The sequence below is a fragment of the Salvia hispanica genome, chromosome 1 (genome assembly GCF_029641045.1).
Source record: "Salvia hispanica isolate PSC_SH4W2 chromosome 1, Shi_PSC_v1, whole genome shotgun sequence".
In the NCBI taxonomy this organism is placed as follows: Eukaryota; Viridiplantae; Streptophyta; class Magnoliopsida; order Lamiales; family Lamiaceae; genus Salvia; species Salvia hispanica.
Window position 1 is genome coordinate 34,602,153 of NC_142692.1, and position 20,768 is coordinate 34,622,920.

The window sequence follows — 20,768 nt, forward strand, 5'->3', positions numbered from 1 at the left end:
TCTAGGTCTTAATAAAAATTTTTTCTAGGATTTGTAAAAAAGATTTGTAATTTTCTTTTTTCGACTGAATAATGAATTTTTCCAATTTTAATTGTTAGACATTTTTTTATTTCATGTATAAAATATGTTGAAATTGTGAATAGTGCAATTTAATAGTTGTGGCCCAGGATAGGACCTGCAGGGTTACAACAGTTGTGGCCTGGAACTCAAATTTAGGAGAATGATGACGTGGAGGGGACTTGGGGTCTGAATTGAGGATGGGGTTGGGGATGCTCTAATAGATCAACACCAAGTAATGCGGCTCGAGTTGGAGATGTAGGCAACGTCTGTGACGCTAAAATTGCCGAAACAAAAAACAATGTCAAAATGACACAAAATTTATACAGTGCTTGCAAAAACAAACATCGTTTAAATGAAATTATATTTAGGCTTCGTTTAGTACACGAAATTGGAATTGAATTGAATTGGAATTCTGTAGAATTGAATTGGATGGAATTGATTCAATTCCAAATTCTTTGTTTGGCATAATTAAAGAATTGATATAGAATTGCAATTCAAATCCAAATTCTTTTGTTTGGTATAATTAAGAAATTAATATAGAATTGTAGATTATAATTTCAAATACTACTTTATTTAGCATCTCAAATAATCAATATTGATTTGTAATTAGCTATCATCATTTTAAAATAATTATCTTATGATATAAGTTGAATAAATAGTAAAAATATTCTTATCCGTTGATTAAAAAATTCCAGTAAGACATCTAAAATCAATGTAATATGGGGATGAGAAAGGTTGTGAAAAAATTGTGACAAACGACAATAATCACAACACAAAAAAACTACAAGAATCTTCACATACACAAAAATAATCACAACACAAAAAACTAACTTGCATAAAACAAGGAAAAACAATACATAGATATAAATGGTGATAATAATGAGTAACAAAACAAGAAGCAAACCATAAGTAACAAGTGATTACAATAGTTTCATAAGAACGATCCTAAAAGCTACGGCTATTTTGATAATGGAGAAACATAGCTTCAACTAGACTATCCTTAAATCTAGTCCACTCATTTGTAACTTGAACGGTTGAACAATTGTAATTCGATCGAGTGTTGAGTCTCTTCCATCCCATTATGATAATCATCAACCATATGTGGTTGACTCTCTTCCTCTTCATGATCATCACCTTGATGAGTAATGAATATCTTATTGAAATAACTATCATCGTCACTTTCTTCATCTGACCCAGACATATGGATATCCATATACTAAGGCTAAAAGGTAATAAAAATTTATAAGTAAAGTCATATATCAAATTGAACAACCATTGCAACTAAAAAATGAAGCTTCACTCCAACTATATAAATGTGTTATGTGATAAAGAGTGAAAAACAGAATCATTATATGTAAGTAGGGAGAATCAGCTGCTACAAATTAAGTTATAACTGAAAACTCTTATCTTATTGTTCAAAAATCACAAATGATATATGTAAATAAATCACCATTAAAGACTCCCAAATGAAGACCACCACACCAATCAGATTCACTTTAGATATAATCTAGTAATGTAAACTTAAACACATTTTTTGCAAAGAAAAAAAGCAGCAAAGTATGACAATAACAGAACAATAGGTACTGCTTTTTAACCATTTCAAAATAAAGTTTGGCAAGAGTGCTACCAAAAAACCTCTAGAAATAGCAAAGGGATGACAATAATACTTGAATAATGTAGAACCATACCTTATTATTAGCTTTGTTGGTAATTGCTGCTCACACCTCTATAAAACCAAAAGAAAGCTTTAGCAAAAAAGGTAATGAATTTTGTTGGATTAGGACATTGGTTTGTGAAGATGGCTTTGGTAATTTTGCAGCTTCTGGTGTTGAGATGGGGAAGAGTATCAAGGGCTGAAGACTAACCTCTTCTTCAAAATATCACATGATACATACAATTATGATGAAGGGTATGCTTCGATGATTAACCAACTCATATATGGCTTAACTATTTCACTAGTAGTAAATAAATAATGTTCAATTTGATTGGGAAAGTGACGGCTGATAACAGCCACAAATGGATCCACAAAGATCAAAATGTTCAAGAAATCAACTTTCTATTTTCTATTTTCTATCTGCGTGACACAACTCAGCTAATTCTGGGAATAAGTAAAATTACTAGCTAGCCTTACAAAGCATGTGGCAATCAAATCCTAGCTAACAAAACCCTCGAACCCTCAATCTCGAGACAGTAACACAATCAACCCTAGCTAACAATTACAATCAATTTGAACAAACATTTGACAGATATGCAAAAATGGAGATTTAAAAAAATTGAAACAAAATCAAGCACGACACAGGATGGTGATAAGAATAACAAATTTTCGATGCCGAATAATACCTAATTGATTGTAGTGAGACGAAGGAAGCTCCCGAGAAGGGGAGATTAGGGTTTCTGTCGCAGAGAGAGGCGAGCTAGAGAGGGAGAATGAAATTGGTTTGACCCGTTTTTTTTTTTTTTTTTTGACCCGCTTAGGATCCGCATGTTTTTAATTTGACCCGCGGAATTGAGATGTTGGATTTGGAATTCTTTATCTAAAATTTTGGAATTTAAATCATGAAATTCAAAATTTTGGAATTATAATTCAATTCCAAATCCACTTTTTTTCTGGTATCAAACAGCAAAATTGGAATTGAAGCTCCCAATTTCAATTCCATGGCTTGAATTCTGTGTACCAAATACAACTTAGTGTTTTTCCGATTAAACCCATAATCTAAAGCTGTGGATACCCAATTTTCTTGAATTGATACAAAAAATTATAACTAACCGATTATAATTAACCATAATTTCGGAACAATCTCTCAATTAGAATTTAGAAATGTCACTCTTACTTAGAATTTTGCTACTTTAAAATAGTCATTATTGGGCAATTATCGGTGATTACAATGTTCGCTAAAGCTCATCGTGCTACGTGGAATTTGAAAATAGAAGTGGCCCTCCAAAATCTCTTGGTTTGAAATTAATAACACACCAATTAATCCCAACAACAATCACCTACCTACTTAGACTATTTATATATTGAAACAGATCATCACATCATGATCATGACTTTATCCATAAGAAGAAAATCATAATAAAGTAACAACAAATTAAGTAGTACTTAGTTTTCAATATCTAATAATGTTCACTTAAACTCACCATAAATTAATCTACTAACAAAATGCTAAGCCCATCAATAATTAAATTATCCAAGTTGACGTTCAAAGATATTATAATTAACATAGTCGTTGAATAACTTAGTTTAGTTCGAATGAAAATTTTTAACAATAGATTTCAACAGTAACAACGATTGACAACTAATTAAACTAGTAGTTAAAACATAAAAGTATGATCATTTTAGAAAATAGTGTATAGAAATAAATGCATTGAAACGATATGTTTTACTATCATTTATGCAGGAATATTTATGATATTAAATTGCAATTTTCATGTGGTATTAAGCGAGCCATAATGGCATACAAAGGTCGAAAAAATATATACACCGTATGGGATATTTTTTGTTAAATTTTGATATATTTCTACTTTAATTGATAATATTTCATGATTTTTCAAAAAAATAAAAAGAATTTGGAGTCTAGTATATATTTTTTTGTATATTTGTCTATTCGTATAGAGTAGCCTAATAGGTATAACTAAACGTAAAAATTTCAATTACCATTATAAATATGTGTAAAATAGCACCATGTAACATTGCTCTCAGTGAGCTGAAAACTGAAGTTTTAGATCAATAATTTTTCAAGATTCGTTTTTACTCCAACGTATGGATTTATTTACGATAACGTTTCTACTAAAAAAAACAATGACGTTTTATATATGTGATGCTGTACCTAGAATAATAATTTCCGTTAAATTACACACGACACTATTATCCTTTTGTACTCAATTTATCTCGAATATATGAAATAAATGTATATAAAATAGTACAGTTTAATAAACTAAGATGAGATTGCGGAAAATACATACTATAATAGGACGTATATGGAGTATATAATTTGGTTTGAAGAACTTCTTCGTTTTAAATAAAGTTTTCACATATTTTAAGTCAAATTAAATCTGTTATCCCAATCTTCTTTTTGAAGAAATGCATACAGTATAATTTTTCTAAATAAAAAGTAACACGGTTTTGAGGAAAAATGAATTATAGAAGAAAAAGAGAAGATAAAACAGTTATTTGCATAATTATGGCAAAATCTTCTAATAATCAAATGCAATTTTAATTATCTAAATTTATACGTACAATATATTCTCTGTTGAGTGTCCAGACACTGCAAACAGCAAACCTCTACACATGTCGACTCTATGCGTTCCATCCCAAGTTCCCCCTGTCGCCGAAGACTGTGAGCAGCTGCACAAGGCATTCTCAGGTTTGATTCCTTCAGAGCGTTTCTCTGTTTTCGGATTGGGCGATTAATTATTTCTTAATCGGATCATTTGATTGTTTTTCTCTCCCGCTTGAATCCAATTCGATGTGTAGCTTTGATCTACGATGATCTGTTTAGATTGAGAAATGTATGTATGTTTTGATGAGTTTCTGTTGTTTTTTATGAATATGTGAGAGTTGATCAGCTAGCGATCAGTGATGATTGTTGATTGGATCCAGAATTGTTTAGAAACGCATCTGATGACAGATTGATAGATCATTAGAGTTTATTTGATGCTTGACCGATCTTAGGCTGATTGGTGTTGAGAATTTTGTAGATCTCGATTGGTAGAGAGGATGTGATGGATCCTCGCCCGATTTTATAGGCAGATGATCGTTGATGATTGTTGTTGTTTATACCTCAATTTGAAGGAAGGTCGTGATGGATCTAACGTTGTTCAGCACTTCAGTGTGATCGTAAATTTATCTTTTCGACGTATTGATTATTTGTAGGCCGATCAATGATGAAAGTTATGTTTTGCCCTCAATTGGAATAGAGAATGTGATAGATCTAACGTTGTTATGTGTGATCGTATGTTGATTCTTTCGACTTGTAGATTAGTTGTTGGCCGATCACCTCATGAAAATTTTGTTTAGACCTCAATTGGAAGGAGGAATGTGATAGATATAATGTTGTTTTGTTGTGTGGTTTTATTTTGATCTTTTCGACTTGTTTGATTTCCTTTTGCATTCATATTTTATCTTCGTTTCTTGTTTGTGCGCGAAGATTTCTGATTTATCACACTAACTTTCCTTTATTTATGTTGTGCAAACGTTCGTGTAGGATGGGGAACCAACGAGGCCTTGATCATATCAATTTTGGGCCGTAGAAATGCCAGCCAGCGGAAGCTTATCCGACATTGTTATGCAGAGACTTATGGTGAAGATCTGCTCAAAGCCTTGGACAAGGAACTTTCGAGTGACTTTGAGGTTTGAGTCGAGCATTTTTCATTCTGTTTCAATTTCTGCTAGAGATTTTGGTTCATCGAGTGTATTAACAGAGTAATCTAAATCTATTTTCTCGTTGCTCGAGTCCAGAGAGTTGTGTTGGTGTCGGTACTGGATCCTCCAGAGCGTGATGCCTACCTAGCTAACGAAGCCACAAAGAAGTGGACAGCGAGCAATCAAGTCCTCGTGGAGATTGCTTGCACGAGGTCACCCAAGCAGTTGAATCTTGCAAAGGAAGCCTACCATGCTCGTTTCAAGAAATCTCTTGAGGAGGATGTTGCTTATCACACGACTGGAGACTTCCGCAAGGTGAAATCTACAGAACTGATCATTCTCATAATTCAGTGATGAAGTTGTCATATTGACTAAAGATGTGGATATATGGTTCGGCTGAACATTTTCAGCTCTTGGTGCCCTTAGTGAGTACATACCGTTACTGTGGAGACGAGGTGGACCTCCGTCTTGCTAAATCGGAAGCCAAGATCCTGCACCAGAAGATCGCTGCAAAGGAGTACAGCTGTGACGACATCATCAGAATCCTGACCACGAGGAGCAAGGCACAGATCAACGCAACGCTCAACCAATACAAGAACGACTTTGGCAACGACGTGAACAATGTATCTTCATTTCCTAGTTATATAATGCAAGACTATAATAGTGTGCGTGTGTGATCTTGAGGTTGTCTGTGTCTTGCCAGGATCTGAAAGCTGACCCCAAAGACGAGTTCCTCGCACTCTTGAGGGCCACTGTGAAGTGTTTAGTCTTTCCCGAGAAGTACTTTGAGAAGGTGCTCCGCCTTGCAATCAACAAGCTAGGGACGGACGAGTGGGCCCTGACCAGGGTCGTCGTGACAAGGGCCGAGGTGGACATGAAGACCATCAAGGAACTGTACGAGAAACGGAGCAGCGTGCCCCTCGACAAAGCCATCGCCAAGGACACCCATGGTGACTATGAGAAGATGTTGCTGACCCTCATCGGAGTTGTCCAAGAATGAGAAATTGGGAGATTGATGAGGTTTGGTTGATGCCTGCGGCTATCTATGCTAATAAGAAGCTTCTTTGAACTTGTGCATCTTGTTTTAGTTATCCATGTTTCTGCACTGCTGTTTTTGTTATGAGCTGATGAATAATGTCGTGATTAATAACTTTTATTCTGTGGGTGTTTGTGCTTGTGTGACAAATATGGCAATTCGATTACTTATACTTTCGAAAAGATACATTATAATACACTCATATATTAACTCTACAAAATGAACTCGTGGTTCAGTTTCTGACAAACTGGTGCATCTTTATGTGTGCATGTATGTGATGAAAATATTGGTTCAGTGTCTGACAAAGTGTAGGAGATCGTATCAAGTATAAATTCATTTCACCCATATTATAATGTCCACTGCTTAAACAAAGATATCATAACTCAGAATATGAAGACATTTATCTCGTATATCGAATATTGCTTCTAATGTCTCTTTTCAAGAATTTGAAATAACTTTTTGACATGCCAAATGCCAATGAAAGAAATGGAGTACTATTTGAGTATTATACCACTTTATCTATTAATATATGGAAAATTCAAAAGTAAAGGAAAAGAAATTAGGCACACAAAGACTACATATGATTTAGAAAAACAACAGCACAAATACCTATTGACATGCACAACTCAATTAGCCAACTATGTTTTTTCTGTAAAAAGTTTAAAACATGTTAACCAAACCTAAGACAAACCAAAACCCACAACACAGGTCGAAAATCATTCTAGCAGAGCACAATCCTGCATTTAAATAAGATAACCGAGATGCAAATTAACAAGTGAGGAAAAACATTTCAAGGTTAGACCTAACAAGTTACACCAGAGCAATGCTGCTTTCCCCACCCGGCGGCTTGCGTACGCCTCCAAAATAGTCGCGAGACTCCACTTTGCCATCAGAGAAGATGTTGCTCCCGCTCATCTCCCGCAACTTTGCTGAGCTCAGTGGCTTCTCGGCTGATGCAGCTGCTCCGTCCCCTTTGAAGATGTCATTCCCCGAGAGCTCTGAGAATTTCTGGTTAGGTATCTTCTTTGCTGTCTTGAGAGGCTCCTCGCTCGAACCACCATCAGCACCCTTTATGAACATTATTTGCAGGCTCAATCAGAAGTTATCAAACTTGTCCATCAAATTAAATTTAAATACAGAATGGAGTTGCAAACTTACATTGCCAGAAGCAGTTTCTCCAATTGTTATGCTCTCTCGTAATGCCAAAGCTCGAGCGCCCAAGGGGCGGGGTTTAATCTCAGGTGGCGGAGCAAAGATATTGTGGCCACTGAGCTCCTTGTTTTTGGCCTCTGAGAGTTGCTTCTTTAACATTGCTTCAGATTCACTTTCTAGATTTCCGCTCAGCTCTCGTTGCTTAGCAACTTCAGGCAGAGTGGCCGGTTTCTTGGGAGAAACTGTATCTTCTTCACCAAAAGAGATGTGACTGACTCCCGACAACGCTTGCTAGCATCAAATACCAATTTAAAGATTAGAACTTCACAGCATCAAATTTATTTATAGAATAAGCCAGAAACACCGGAGGAGTTACCTGGTACATACGCAGCCCAGTTTTGTTGGCTGATGTCTCATCGGCTTCATCAGCTTCCGATAATCCATTTTCCCCTTTGCCTTTGAAAATACCACTGCCAGTCATTTCCTTCATCTTGTAGCCAGAGCATGGCTTCCTATATACCCATCAATGTAGAAGAGTCAAGCTTTCTACCGAAACATGAAAACACACACTCACACACATCCTTTTGGATCTACATAGAGCAAAGCATATCGATATCAAAATCAAATCTTAATCTTTAAATTTCAAGCTAATACGTCAACTGAATAAGTGGATCATTACACTCCACCATCCAACATATGCCATTAAAAAGATTAACTGGATTAATTATGGATTCGGAAAGGGAAAACACAAAGCTGATCACCTTATATTAAAAACAGAAAAGAAACAAGAGATGTGTCATAAATTTATAAACTTGTTTCTTCTACTCATTGTTAATAACTGAATCCAAACCATTTATGCTGCTAAAAACCTAATCCTCTTTCTTCGCCTGAAATTGTTGCCAATCAATTGACAACTAAAAAGAAATCGAATTGACAAAATCAAGTTTTCAGACTTGCAAGTCATTCAATCAAGATGACAATTAACCAAAAACGAAGAATAAAGACAGAGATCTCAAAATTTTGGTTTCATTACTTGACTTAGCAATGATATCAACCCAGCATAACTCAATTATAACTGACCAACACGCTCAGCTTCAAATTCAATACACCAAATAATAAACTATTAAAAAAATAAATCATGCTTACTTCAGAAATATACCATAAATAGACAAAAATATTTTATTTTTGAAAAATAGAGCAACGTACATAACAAATGAAAATGAATGTGAAGCTAGATCTCTGACCTCTTATTCAAGCTCTCAACCTCTTCATCAGTAACCTGACCTCCAAATACTACCTTCCTGATCCCATCCGACGGCTGTTTTTTCATCTCAAACAATTCAAAATCACATACAAAGCAACATAAAAATTAAAAATAAATAATCAATTCCTCGACAAATGGCGATTGTACCTGGTGAGAGCGGGCGGAGGAAGGCGGCGCCGGCGAGTTTTCCGGCGGATTCTCCGACCACGTGAGCAGATCTGCCGTCGAAGTGTGAGGCTTCCTCACCGGCGTGCTTTTCTCCATTGCTCACAAACAATATACCGAAAAAAAGTGAACGCCTCCGCTAAATCGACGGAATCGAAGTTCGAGATCTGAAGCTGATGAAATTCTTCCTTAATTACTTGAGATTTCACTGTTGATTTTTGGTTGGGAGCTGCAATGGAAGAAAAGCGTTTCTCTCTACTGTTATTTATACTACTCGTCAGTCCCTATTTTCTTCAAGTTTTCTGTTTATTTACGTATTTATTTCACGAAAAAGACGGAACCGCAGGAGCGACAACCGGAGGGAGGGGTCGATTGGGTTTCTTTTGAATTTCATATTCCGCCTCGGATTTATAGGGGAAGGCATGTGCTTCGAGTTGGATGGCACGTGACAATGACAGAATAGAAAGCCTTTTCTGAAATTACCGCGTTGCCCTTTGGTTTAATTTAGTGGTAGTAGGTATTTTCTAGATGAAGTTTTATTTTATTTCGTTTCCATTTTCCTAAAATGGCATTATTTATGGCTATGGTTATGAGAAATTGATTAATTATCTATAAATAACGCGGCTTTTATGAAACAATCAAGAATGATGTTTCGATGCAAATTTAATGGTTCTAAGCTAGCTCCTTGTAAGCTTCAACTTTAAGAAATTTTGTTGCCATTACAGAGACAAATTAGATTTAATTGTGTATTTAAAGTATTCTTTGTCAAAACCCCATTATGCCTTCTCCTTTCTTAATATAGGTAAAATTAACTTTTGAGAAAATAAATAAAAATGTATCAATGTTGAACCCTTTTTAAAAAAATATTTTACTGTTTAAATTGTTAGATACTAGGAGTATTATTAGGGACGGATCCAGCTACTAGTTAACATGGGCAAATGCCTCATCTCAAATTTCTCACTAATTGCTCCTCTTAAATCTCTTAAATTTTGTCTATGTATATTTTTTCCCATTTCCATATAAATTCTTGGATCCGTCCCTGGGTATTACTCTCTCTGTCCCCGATTAAGAGTCACACTTTTCCATTTCGGTTTGTCCCCAATTAAGAGTCACACTTCATTTTTACAATAAATAGTAACTAGGTCTCACATTCCACTAACTCAATTCACTCACATTTTACTATAAAACCAATATAAAAAATGGATTTCACGTTCCACTGACTTTTTCAACTAACTTTTCTTTACATTTCTTAAAATTCGTGTGCGGTCAAAGTGTGACTCTTAATCGGGGATGTATGGAGTATGTAACAAAAAATATCTTGATTCTCAAGTTTGGTTTTCGAATTCTAAATATCAAGTCGAGTCGTCCAAGTGAAGAATATGTTATTCCTCAATTAAAATTGCATAGCACTAATCAGTAGTATTATGAGTCATAATCATGTTTCCTATAAACTAATTTGAGATATTTTTATTACGAAAGATGAGTATCAAAATATTATGACTCTAACATTACATCATTTTCTAACAAAAAAAAAATATTATACTCTTTTAAAGGTGCTTTTGACTAATATTACTATGCAAATGAGTGAAGCTTAAATGTTTATTGATTTTGCATAAGAGAACAATTAACTTGTAATTATGATTAGCTAGAGAAAGCCTAAATCGTCTCAATTCTTTTGTACACACTTGATTAATCAAATGCAAAGTCTTACCTAAACCTTATAAAAAATAAATGAATGTAATTGGTTTACAATGTAAATTGAATGAGTTTTAGTAAAATAATTTTTTTGCAATTAATTTCGAGTGAAAGAAGGAAGCATCCAATGCGATAATACGTCTCATCATCATGACTTTATTTCAAGGAAATTTATCATCAAAGTAGTACACAAATTTTTAATCCTTCTTTATTAGGAAATCACACCTACTAATTCGTAATTTAGCAAGAAAGTAAATTAAATACACTTGATTAAGTATAATCTGAAAGGGCAAATACGTCCCGTATAAGATTTGAAAACTTGTACAGGCTGACGTGGATGTAAAGTTTCCGTTGTGAGTGAAAGAATTATTGTTGCTCGCTTCTCCGCTACTGTTGCGGTATAAAAAAACGAATTTTCAAATTCGAAATTTCAAATTACATAAAGCCCCTTCTTCCTCCTTTTGTCAAAACACTTTCAAATGTACTGTATTTGATCTATTAATATTCTAAGCAAGTTCATTTATTAAAAAAATAAGGGTAAGCAAAATATTTGCAATCCAAAAAAGTGAATTGAATCAAATCGAAGCAATCGGATCTTATCTTATTTATATTTATTCAAAATTCAGATTTTTGGTATGATGCAGTTTGCTTTTTTTTTAAAACGAAACATCTTTTTAGGTCTACGAACTTTGTCAAATTATCATTTTAAGTTCATGAATTTTTAAAATATCATTTTAGGTTCCAAGAAATGGTGATGGGAGGATTTGTCCTATTTGTGCAAATCAAAATCGGGGGTGTCTTTCCCCGGAGTAGAGCATAAACCTAAAAAGATGAAAGAAGCTCATTCAAGAACAAGAAAATATCATCACGATTTGGATTGAATTTCGATGAAAGAATACATCAATGAGAAGTAAATTCTATAAGTTTATTTACCCCCTTTTTATATTATCAAAGAAGAAATCAAAATTCATTTTTTTTTTGAAAAATCTAAGGAAAAACCCTTTTCATTAAAAAGGTAGAAAAGCTCGAAAAATAAAGAAAAGAGGGTTGGAATCTATACATTGATTCTTTTCTTCGCTCTTTTTTTAACCGTATGCATTAAAAGGTGCATGTACGGTTCCTAAGGGATAAATTTGACCCTACTCAACCGACTTTATCGAGAAAGATTACTTTTTTAGGCCAAGAGGGTGATGTTTTTTTAAAAAAAAATTAACTCCTATATGAAGGAAGAAATTACAAATAAACTCCTAAGAAGGAGAAAATTACAACTGATGACAAGAGGGCTCGAACTCGGCATCTCATACATTGATGTCTAAGCTCCTTGCCGCAAAGACAAAGGCTCTGGACTGCCAAGAGGGTGATGAAAATACAAGTTAATATCATTTTAGGTACTTTTTCAATATTTTCAAGATTTTTTGCCATCAATGCCCTCAATGCCTTGAGGGGAATTTTGTCAATTTAGTTTCATGGATGGTCTGACGCTGCTACAATAAGATCATCCATTTAAGTGATTTGACATACTTATGCACTTTGTCATACCGATGAAAGAAGAGAGGGAGGTATTTCCTCTATTTACACAAATAATTCATCCATATCTCTTTCTTTCTGACATTTCCCCCCATTCCTTCTCCTCCCCTCTTTCTCTCTAATTCGGAATATCTTATAACATCTCTACATGTCGACCACTTCTACAAACAGATGTCACTGGTTATGCTTTAAATATGTTAATTGTTTGTGCCGTGAACGGGCTACCCTTAAAATATGTCAAGGAGGCATTCGCACGGAATGTTATATTTTGTTTGCGAGAAGAAAGGGAAGAATGGTGAGTGCTCATTTTTCCGGTGGTGCTAGGAAGTGACGTCTATGACGTGCAGTGGCGAAGGAATTGTCAAAATTGCCCTTTGGAGGTCTTAAGGGCATTTTCGTCAAAAAAGAGTTCAAAATACCTCAAATGATAGCAACTTTTTCATTTTGGGTCGTTCCTTAAAAATAGAAACTTTAGAATCTCATATTTTAGGACATGGACCCCACAATCCACTAACTCTACTTTCACTACTTTTTCTCTTCCTCTCACTTACTCTACTTATTTTTCTTTTCCTCTCTCTTACTTTACCAATTATGCAATAAAACTCGTGTCATTTCAAATGTTTCTATTTTTTGAATACGAAAGGAGTATTAACTTATAGTTGACGGACCTAAAATGATATTTTCAAAATTCACGAACCTAAAATGATACTTTGGCAAAGTTTGTGGACCTAAAAAGATGCTCCCACTTTTTTTAAACCCGAAAAATTCCTAAAATGTGAATTATATTTTATTTAAATATTGCATTAAATAAAATTCTAAATTTTATATATGTATTTTACCCTAATATATGGACTAATTTAAAAATAATCTATTTTTTAATATTTCACTATTTATGCTTCGGTTCGATTCAGATTTGGTTATAGAATGTTAATAGCTCCACTCCACATACAATGCACTAGAGGTTAAATTGGAAATTAAACCAATGAATGAACTTAAAATTAGTAATTATTCGTTACATAAAAAAGAAAGTTGCATATGAAAAGCAATGCGATGGAACATTCTCGACTAGCACAGAATTTAGACAAAAGTACCCATTAATTATTTATCTGACAATTGTAAAAAATGCACCACATGAATATTTCCCGAAAGTGCGACAGAAAGATTAGATTTTCATTAAAATACATCTTAGTAAACTAGTATATTACAGACTGTACAGTATAAATGTATTATAAAATTTATTAATCTAATTAGGAACGCTTATAATCAACAGCTTTAGAATACCACTATTTTTCATTTATTATCAATTATCAATCTTTAAAGTAACGTTCCCAATTGGATTAACAAATCCTAATTAAAGATCAAATAGTCATTACACTCTAAGTTCAACTCTAATATGTGTTGCAAATTAATTAATATACTACCTGTCTTGTTACTCACACTAAATTATTTCGGCTCGTCTAAAACTACTTATATTATTTCTGTTATAAGTATGAATTAGGGTATTTAATTAAGATATTGGAATCAATTAAATATTCTCTTATTATTGAAAATACTAATTTAATTACACTAATTGTTCATTCCTAAATTTACAATCTATAACGAATAGCACGAGTAGCATGAAACGGAAGACATACATAACCATCAAATAAATTGTTATTTATTGCAAATTTTGTTAGTTATTTTTAGATAAATAATGAATTGAAGGATTGAAAAGTCGAAAAGAGAAAATTGGAATGGGCTGAAAAGGGGAGCAACAATACACGTGGGGGGTTATGATTATATCAACTTCTTTTGCAATGCAAGCTTAGCTAACTTGGCTCACACACAACAAATGAGAATCCTATATAAAGCCATAAAAACCTCATCCTTTCAACTTCCACTTTTGCTTTGATTAGGGGCATTTTGGCATTCCAAATTTTATGATAAAATAAGGGAATTATTATTTAAATCACAAAATATGATCAATTTTTACTACCAATACGCTAAGATTTGCAAATGAAATAATCAATCACAAAATTTTATTGTCTATATAAAAATTCACTGAAGTAATAATTTTATTTCTCTTACAATTTGTTGTTTTATACATTTATGACCAAATTGTTTAGGTATTTATCGTGGCACATTTAAAAAAGAGTCATTTTAGATAGAAGTAGTAACTAGTAATAATGTTATTTTTATTGAGTTTTGTGAAAAATACATTATTGGGATGGATTATATATGTAGGCCATTGAGTTTTAGCCTTTAAAATGGTAATAATTAATTTATTTTTAATTTCGAAAGATTTTTGCTTCTTAGATTACGTTAAGCTTTACACTCCAGCTGTTTTTTTCTTGCTAACAGCACAAAAATTATTGTACACTTCTTCTCATTATTTATTTATTTTATTCTTGTATGTTTACCAAGAAAACATATTTTTAGTGAACCAACAAAAGGATTTCATCTTTTGTATACTGCAATTTAATTTTACATAAATAATCCGACCAAAGTATTAGCCTTGAATTTTGCATCAATCAACGCAAGAATTTCCCAGTCCCATCCAAAACCGAGCCGGACCAGTTTTAACAGCTCATGTCGAACAAAGGGTTCTTGAACAAGGACCTAAATACTATCAGTCGAGCCCAATCCGGTCCAAAATTGAGTTGGACTAGTTTTGATGACTCTACCCGCGACCATTATCCAACTCGGTTAGGAGCCATTGATAAAATGTAGTAACAAAATTAAATTCATCACTATTCCAGTCATTACTAAGGTTTCTTCATTGGCATCGCATTAAAGAGTATCGAAGCTAAAATACCGGTTATGTGGTCAAGCAAGAACTTACCTGCCGAATGAAGGAATAGGTGATGGTGCACGTACGATGCCAGCGCATTGAGGATCAGATTTATCTGTACAGTCAATATGGCATAGTGGTCTCACCATGAAAGAATAAACATTCCGCGCCTCAACCATACAACGATGTAATTACTGAGTAACGAGTAGTCTTCTTTCATCACTATAGTCTTCAAAAGGCACTAGAATGATTTTTCCATCAAGATTAAGCTCCCTTGTTTCACCAGATTCAATCTGAACATGGTCTCCTCCAGCTTGTAAAGATTCGGAATCCATCAGCTGAATCTCCGACTCCATGATAGCTTTCATCCGGGCACGATCTCTGTCTTTTGGGTAAGTCCGGTAGAGGAAAGTGTATATGACGCAACACAAAGCCATTGGGAGAGCTATTGCAGCAAAAAGAGCCTTGGCCAAAGATGCAGCGTTCTCTCTATCAGTAGAGATGCTGTCTGAACCATCTGGAATGATGGGCTTATATCCGTAGACGTATTGAGCCAGTAGTCCGACTGTGGGAGGAGCGAATGATGAAAATACGGACTCAAAGGATCTGTCTAATGCGTAGATGCTTGTTCGAGATTTCTCTGGGACTATTTCTGCAAAAATTGGACTGTTTATGGCTAAGTCATTATGATATTCAACATCATAGAACGATAATGTGAACGAAATGCAAGCTCAATACTTGCCTCACAATGAAAAAGAAAGTTTCTTGAAATGTCTTACTTGTTCGTGGCAGCTGCATTCCAAGATATGCAGAAACCCGTAATAAACATGACAATACCATGTACGAGCCCAGTAGACGGATTGTTAGGCACCGCCAGCAAAAGAATTGCTGAGAGAGGGATACCAGATCCCGAGCTTATCTGTGATAATATTATTCGGCCAGAATCTGGGAGGCGCTTGGATAAGAAATCACCCATCATGCCTCCGAATACACCACCAAGGGAGTTTGCCACAATGAATGTGCCCATGAGGGCGGCTGTCTTCTCGTGAGAGAAACCAGTTAGCTCCAACCACATTGGAGCAAACGACAAAGCTGACCAGGGAAACGAACCCATAACACCTTGAGCTACTATAATTTGAAAGGAAGGGATCCCGATCACTGATTTGGCTTCCTGAGCAAGGTCTTTCACATCTGATTTGAAGGACTTGCGGGGAGCTTGATCACTAGCGCTCGTGCAACCTTTCGGAAAGTGAGGGTCAATGGCGAATAACCAAACTAGTAACCCCACAATGACGCTGACTATGCCAACAAGGTGAAAAGAAATCCTCCAGCCAGGAATTCCCTTCAAAGTAACTGGAGCTATCAATAACGAGAGCAATCCACCAATAACCGAACCAAGATTGCTTGTGAGCTGAAGCCACCCAAAAGCCGTACCACGGCTAGAATCATCAGTTGAATCAGCAACGAGGGACTGAATTGCTGGTGCAACAATGGCAAGGCCAATTCCATTCAAAGCTCTCGAAACTGCTACCTGGCAGAAAATTTTGTCGGGTTAATTACATCTGTATCTCCTCAGCCTGCAATGCATTTAAACAAAGAAGTATTACAGCTGATAGACCGGAACAAGTCCTTGAGTCTCAAATCGTTTTTTGCAAGACTTTATTTCTTCGGATTGCCAAGAAGGGGAGTGCAGCATAGAGACACAAGCTATCATTTTCACATCATCTACCGACTCAAACTCATCATGGAAGAAGTTCAAAGAAGCATTGACAGAAACAATATCAAATACAGCATAAAAGAGCTCAGCATTCGAGCATTGCACGCTTATCCTAGTCCACATGATTTTTCTACTAAGATAGGTTTGTCGATAAGTAGCATCAAAATCACTACTTGTTTGTCCAATTTGGGCTGAGACAGCATAGTTTAGCATCATAGCTTCCTAGAGAGGCCGTAGAGTGGAGACACAGGCAACATATATAAACCAAACACCATTTCTATACCTATAGGCTATAGGTGAGAAATTCTGTTGCTCAACCAATATAATCTTCTATAGGGGATTCTCATTTCACAGAAATCTCAATGCATTCCAAGATGTTTAGAAGAAATCACATTGCTTTGCAAGTTTCCACTAAAATTCAGGATGAGCTGAAAAATACTGATTGCAGCAACAATTAATTCCATACAACAGTCAACACTTGAATCACAAGACCGAAACAGCAACACAATCCACAAAGTAGCAAACAAAACCAAAATTCAAGAAAATCAAACCTGGAAGAAGGTGGACGAGAAGGCGACGAGGAAGGTTGCGGCAGACCAAAGGAATGCGGCGTATGCGATGACGTGGGCCCGATTATGGCGAGCCGCCAAGTAAGCGGCGAGGGGGTAGCAAATTGCCTGCACCATCGATCGGAAGAGAGTGAGGAAGCCCAGGGCGGTTGGGCCGGAATGAAGAGCTTCCCCGACCTCTTTGTAGACTCCCGGTAACAGCGATTCGTCAGCTCTTTCCATTATTCCGGCGAGATTCACCAGCACAAGCGTCAGCGTTCCTGCCTTCATCCTCCGCGAATTTGGGTACATTTTATATTTTATAATCTGCTTATGCTAATTGCGTTCAATTGGCGGTGCGGTGGTCGGTAGTCCATGCCACCAAATGTTTCATTCCATATATATTTATTTTATAATGAAAATCGATTCAAAGAATATCGATTCCACCATATAATTTTTTTTAAATAAAAAATCGCCTTACACAAAATAGGCCATATATGTATACCAACATGAACCTCAGTTTTTCCATTAAATAACCGACTTTGCTTGTATATTAATTGCAAACCAAAACAGAACTGTGGTCCTAAAGTCTTGTTGCATTAGGTGACAATTGCGTATCAAAGAAAGTGTGAGTATTGTCTAATTAAAATTGAAAAAAGTCAGACAATGCCATTTTGGGCCGTCATTTTGGACTTTTCATGTACCGTACGATGTTTGACCCATTACGATGGCCCATTATGACTCCATATATTTTGTTTATAAAAAATAATGAGTGTCACATGTCGAGTTATATAGTGTGCTAATATAAAATGAGCTCCTAGTTATGAAATTATTGTTCTGTAAGAAATAAAATTTGGGTAATTATACGAAAATTATCACATAGTGGACATTGCAATTCGACACGAATACTAAATGTAGGCGATAAAGATACTCATATTTTCATTTATTTTCATTAAGATACATTGTTTCCGGCCATTGTATTTTGCTAATAGTGACTATATCGTCACGCATGACTTGGTCCTCAATGACGGATTCAAGAGAAGGATCAACCGACTTAACCATTGGATCATGAGGGGAGGATGATCCCATTAAGTTCGATTTTAAGAAAAATCGCCGTTGCACTATCTTGACCTTCAATTCCAATACCAACAATCACTTTATTTATATTTAAAATGCCACAAGTTTTGTTTTCAAAATCCATCATTAATAGAGATCTAGTAGGTATATTCAATGATATTTTCTCGTGGCATATATATTTGACTCTCGTTTTGCTCACACATGTCGAGTCTGAGTTTGAATTCTATATGTGGGCATAAATGTTCCAACTTTTTTTATAATAAGAAAATTATGAAATTGAAATATTGATTTTTAACAATAAGACATCTTTTGGCATGGGGCGTGTCAATATAAATTCTTCTATTGGCCACGTTAGACCTCCTTGCTAACCTAGAATTAAAATAGTAGGATTATTTAATTTCACCAAATTCAAAAATAGTGACTAATTAATTGTACATGTTTAAAATGATGTTGTGTTTACAAATATAGGTGATAGACACAATTGGAGTTATATTTGTCAATGTCACATTTTGGAATAAATCGTGTGCCGACTAGTTGGTGGAGTGCTTGTTTATAATTTAATACTAATATATGATGCTTTAAAAGGAATATATGTAATATGTTGGACCTTTTATTTTCTCCTCTACTCATCATAATTTACTATTGAGATTTTACAATTGAGATTTCTTTGTCAAACATACTCAAATTTGACATATGTAACAGTAATTGCGTTGGACATGGTAATTAATGGGAGTTAACAAAGTTGGCTACTGAATTAATTAATAATGCTAAGATAAATTTTGAGAGCTATACCTATACATCAATTGGGACACAACTACAAATATCAAAATCGTGGGGTAACAAATTTAAACTCAATCTATAGTAAATAGCTTAAACATTTATAGCCCATCTTTATTTACTACTATGTCATTTATGACCTTTTGCCCTAACTTTAATTGGAGGATGTTCAAAAATGTACAACTCTTCTTGTCCATAATACTTCAAAAATTCCAATTTACACTTTACTATAAATTTTTTATATATTATAAAAAAAATTTATTAGGTTGATGATCAAATAGAAAATTTCTTTTTCGCATTTATATAAATTTGATATGGCACCTTAAATTTAATGTTAGTGGACTAGGGTTTCATAATATTTTTTAAAGTTAATAAAATAGGTTATATGATGCATAGATAAATATAATATGCCAACTTTGTACTATTTTGGTTAGGAAATTAAATAGTTATAAATACTCATCAAAGAGTTATTAATTAACTCCTTGCAACTTACCGTAATATTTAAGCTATATACATATATATATGATTTTGATGTGTCTAATAATTGTTTTTCACTCCACACTATATGTTGAAAAACATTCACATTTAATTAATGTATATGTGCCCAAACGTGAACGTCAAATTCATTGTATTATTGACCCAAAAGATTCTCATTTGTTCTTATAAAGCTTAGTTTTACTATTTTTAAACTGAACAAACAGTTATTACCTACAGATTTGGTCTACAAATGTTTAGTGGGGATTCAATGTATATTATAATAATAATAACCATCAATTTCTCTAACTGATTAATTCACCTTAAATTATAGTAATATATATACTTATAAATTTCACAACCTCACCAAATTATTTCATACAAATTTCACTATTCCTTTTTTAACCTCACCACATTTATAAGACCGATTTCATTTACAACCAAAGCGAAATTCACAATCAAACTATTGAGGTGATTCGAACTCTCAATTTTTTGGTTAGAGCAAATAATTTTTATAATACTATGTAATTGTATGTAACATAAAAAAGGTGAATAATTGATAAAGAAAAATAAAATATTATAGGACAAAAAAATATTATTTATGTTACCACGTGACTTCTTCCTTTTTCTTTTTTTTCTTTTTTTTTGCATCTGAATACTTTATCATTTTATGACATATATAATATATTATTGGGAAAATGCAACTTTTACTAATATGAACCCAAAAAATTATTTCAGTTGATTTTGATTGTGTTATATGTAATGAAAAACCCCCCAAATAAAATTAAAAAAGTGAAGGACAACGGTCAAGTTGATCAGCACACGAGTTCCATCAATAGTATTTAGGTTATTTGCAAAAACATACTATATAAAATGAAAATGTCACACGTGCTAAGAGAGTGGGAAAAATTGAAAAAAATGAGAGAAACATTCATATATAATTGCAAAAGCTACACCAATTTTCTCTTATTCTCAAGAAGTTGGGCCCCACCAAACCATGTCACATGTCACCATATATTAATAATTATGTGTATATCTTATCAAAAATTGGGGAGGCCCCAAATCTCTTCAAATTCTCCACGGTAATCATATTCTCATCTTTCATTTCATGTCATTTTATATCCTCTTTTTTCTCTAAATTTTT

At 34.2% G+C, this 20,768-nt stretch overlaps 3 protein-coding genes and 1 long non-coding RNA gene across 4 annotated transcripts; 1 reads left to right on the forward strand and 3 right to left on the reverse strand.

Annotated features, from left to right (window-relative positions):
• Nucleotides 1–896: 896 nt before the first annotated feature.
• LOC125218850 (uncharacterized) lies at nt 897–2,554 on the reverse strand. Its single transcript, XR_007176036.2, has 3 exons — nt 2,401–2,554; nt 1,749–1,786; nt 897–1,282 (listed from the first exon to the last, which is right to left on the reverse strand). It is a non-coding gene; the product is annotated as an uncharacterized LOC125218850 (long non-coding RNA).
• A 1,716-nt stretch (nt 2,555–4,270) lies between these two features.
• LOC125219311 (annexin Gh1-like) lies at nt 4,271–6,591 on the forward strand. The gene is made up of 5 exons (XM_048121252.2): nt 4,271–4,424; nt 5,265–5,410; nt 5,519–5,737; nt 5,833–6,045; nt 6,126–6,591. Exons 1-5 carry the CDS (start codon nt 4,349–4,351, stop codon nt 6,420–6,422), a joined length of 951 nt encoding a protein of 316 aa, XP_047977209.1. The 5' UTR covers nt 4,271–4,348; the 3' UTR covers nt 6,423–6,591.
• Nucleotides 6,592–7,017: 426 nt separating this feature from the next.
• Nucleotides 7,018–9,362, reverse strand: LOC125185635 (uncharacterized). Its single transcript, XM_048082195.2, has 5 exons — nt 9,022–9,362; nt 8,855–8,928; nt 7,987–8,122; nt 7,617–7,901; nt 7,018–7,526 (listed from the first exon to the last, which is right to left on the reverse strand). The coding sequence occupies exons 1-5, from the start codon at nt 9,136–9,138 to the stop codon at nt 7,269–7,271; spliced, it is 870 nt and encodes a 289-aa protein (XP_047938152.1). The 5' UTR covers nt 9,139–9,362; the 3' UTR covers nt 7,018–7,268.
• A 5,374-nt stretch (nt 9,363–14,736) lies between these two features.
• UNE2 (Major facilitator superfamily protein) lies at nt 14,737–17,786 on the reverse strand. Its single transcript, XM_048121044.2, has 3 exons — nt 17,300–17,786; nt 15,811–16,562; nt 14,737–15,697 (listed from the first exon to the last, which is right to left on the reverse strand). Exons 1-3 carry the CDS (start codon nt 17,606–17,608, stop codon nt 15,223–15,225), a joined length of 1,536 nt encoding a protein of 511 aa, XP_047977001.1. The 5' UTR covers nt 17,609–17,786; the 3' UTR covers nt 14,737–15,222.
• Between the last annotated feature and the right edge of the window lie 2,982 nt (nt 17,787–20,768).

Excerpts from the sequence above, each read along its gene's own strand:
- UNE2 (XM_048121044.2), bottom strand. The coding sequence starts at position 17,608 with ATGTACCCAAATTCGCGGAGGATGAAGGCAGGAACGCTGACGCTTGTG. Across the intron at positions 16,563-17,299 it reads TCTCGTCCACCTTCTTCCAG|GTAGCAGTTTCGAGAGCTTT; the intron begins GTTTGATTTTCT and ends ATTTTCTGCCAG. Across the intron at positions 15,698-15,810 it reads AATGCAGCTGCCACGAACAA|TCCAATTTTTGCAGAAATAG; the intron begins GTAAGACATTTC and ends AGCCATAAACAG.
- LOC125219311 (XM_048121252.2), top strand. The coding sequence starts at position 4,349 with ATGTCGACTCTATGCGTTCCATCCCAAGTTCCCCCTGTCGCCGAAGAC. Across the intron at positions 4,425-5,264 it reads GCTGCACAAGGCATTCTCAG|GATGGGGAACCAACGAGGCC; the intron begins GTTTGATTCCTT and ends ACGTTCGTGTAG. Across the intron at positions 5,738-5,832 it reads CGACTGGAGACTTCCGCAAG|CTCTTGGTGCCCTTAGTGAG; the intron begins GTGAAATCTACA and ends GAACATTTTCAG.
- LOC125185635 (XM_048082195.2), bottom strand. The coding sequence starts at position 9,138 with ATGGAGAAAAGCACGCCGGTGAGGAAGCCTCACACTTCGACGGCAGAT. Across the intron at positions 8,929-9,021 it reads CCTCCGCCCGCTCTCACCAG|CCGTCGGATGGGATCAGGAA; the intron begins GTACAATCGCCA and ends ATGAAAAAACAG. Across the intron at positions 7,902-7,986 it reads CTGGGCTGCGTATGTACCAG|CAAGCGTTGTCGGGAGTCAG; the intron begins GTAACTCCTCCG and ends ATTTGATGCTAG.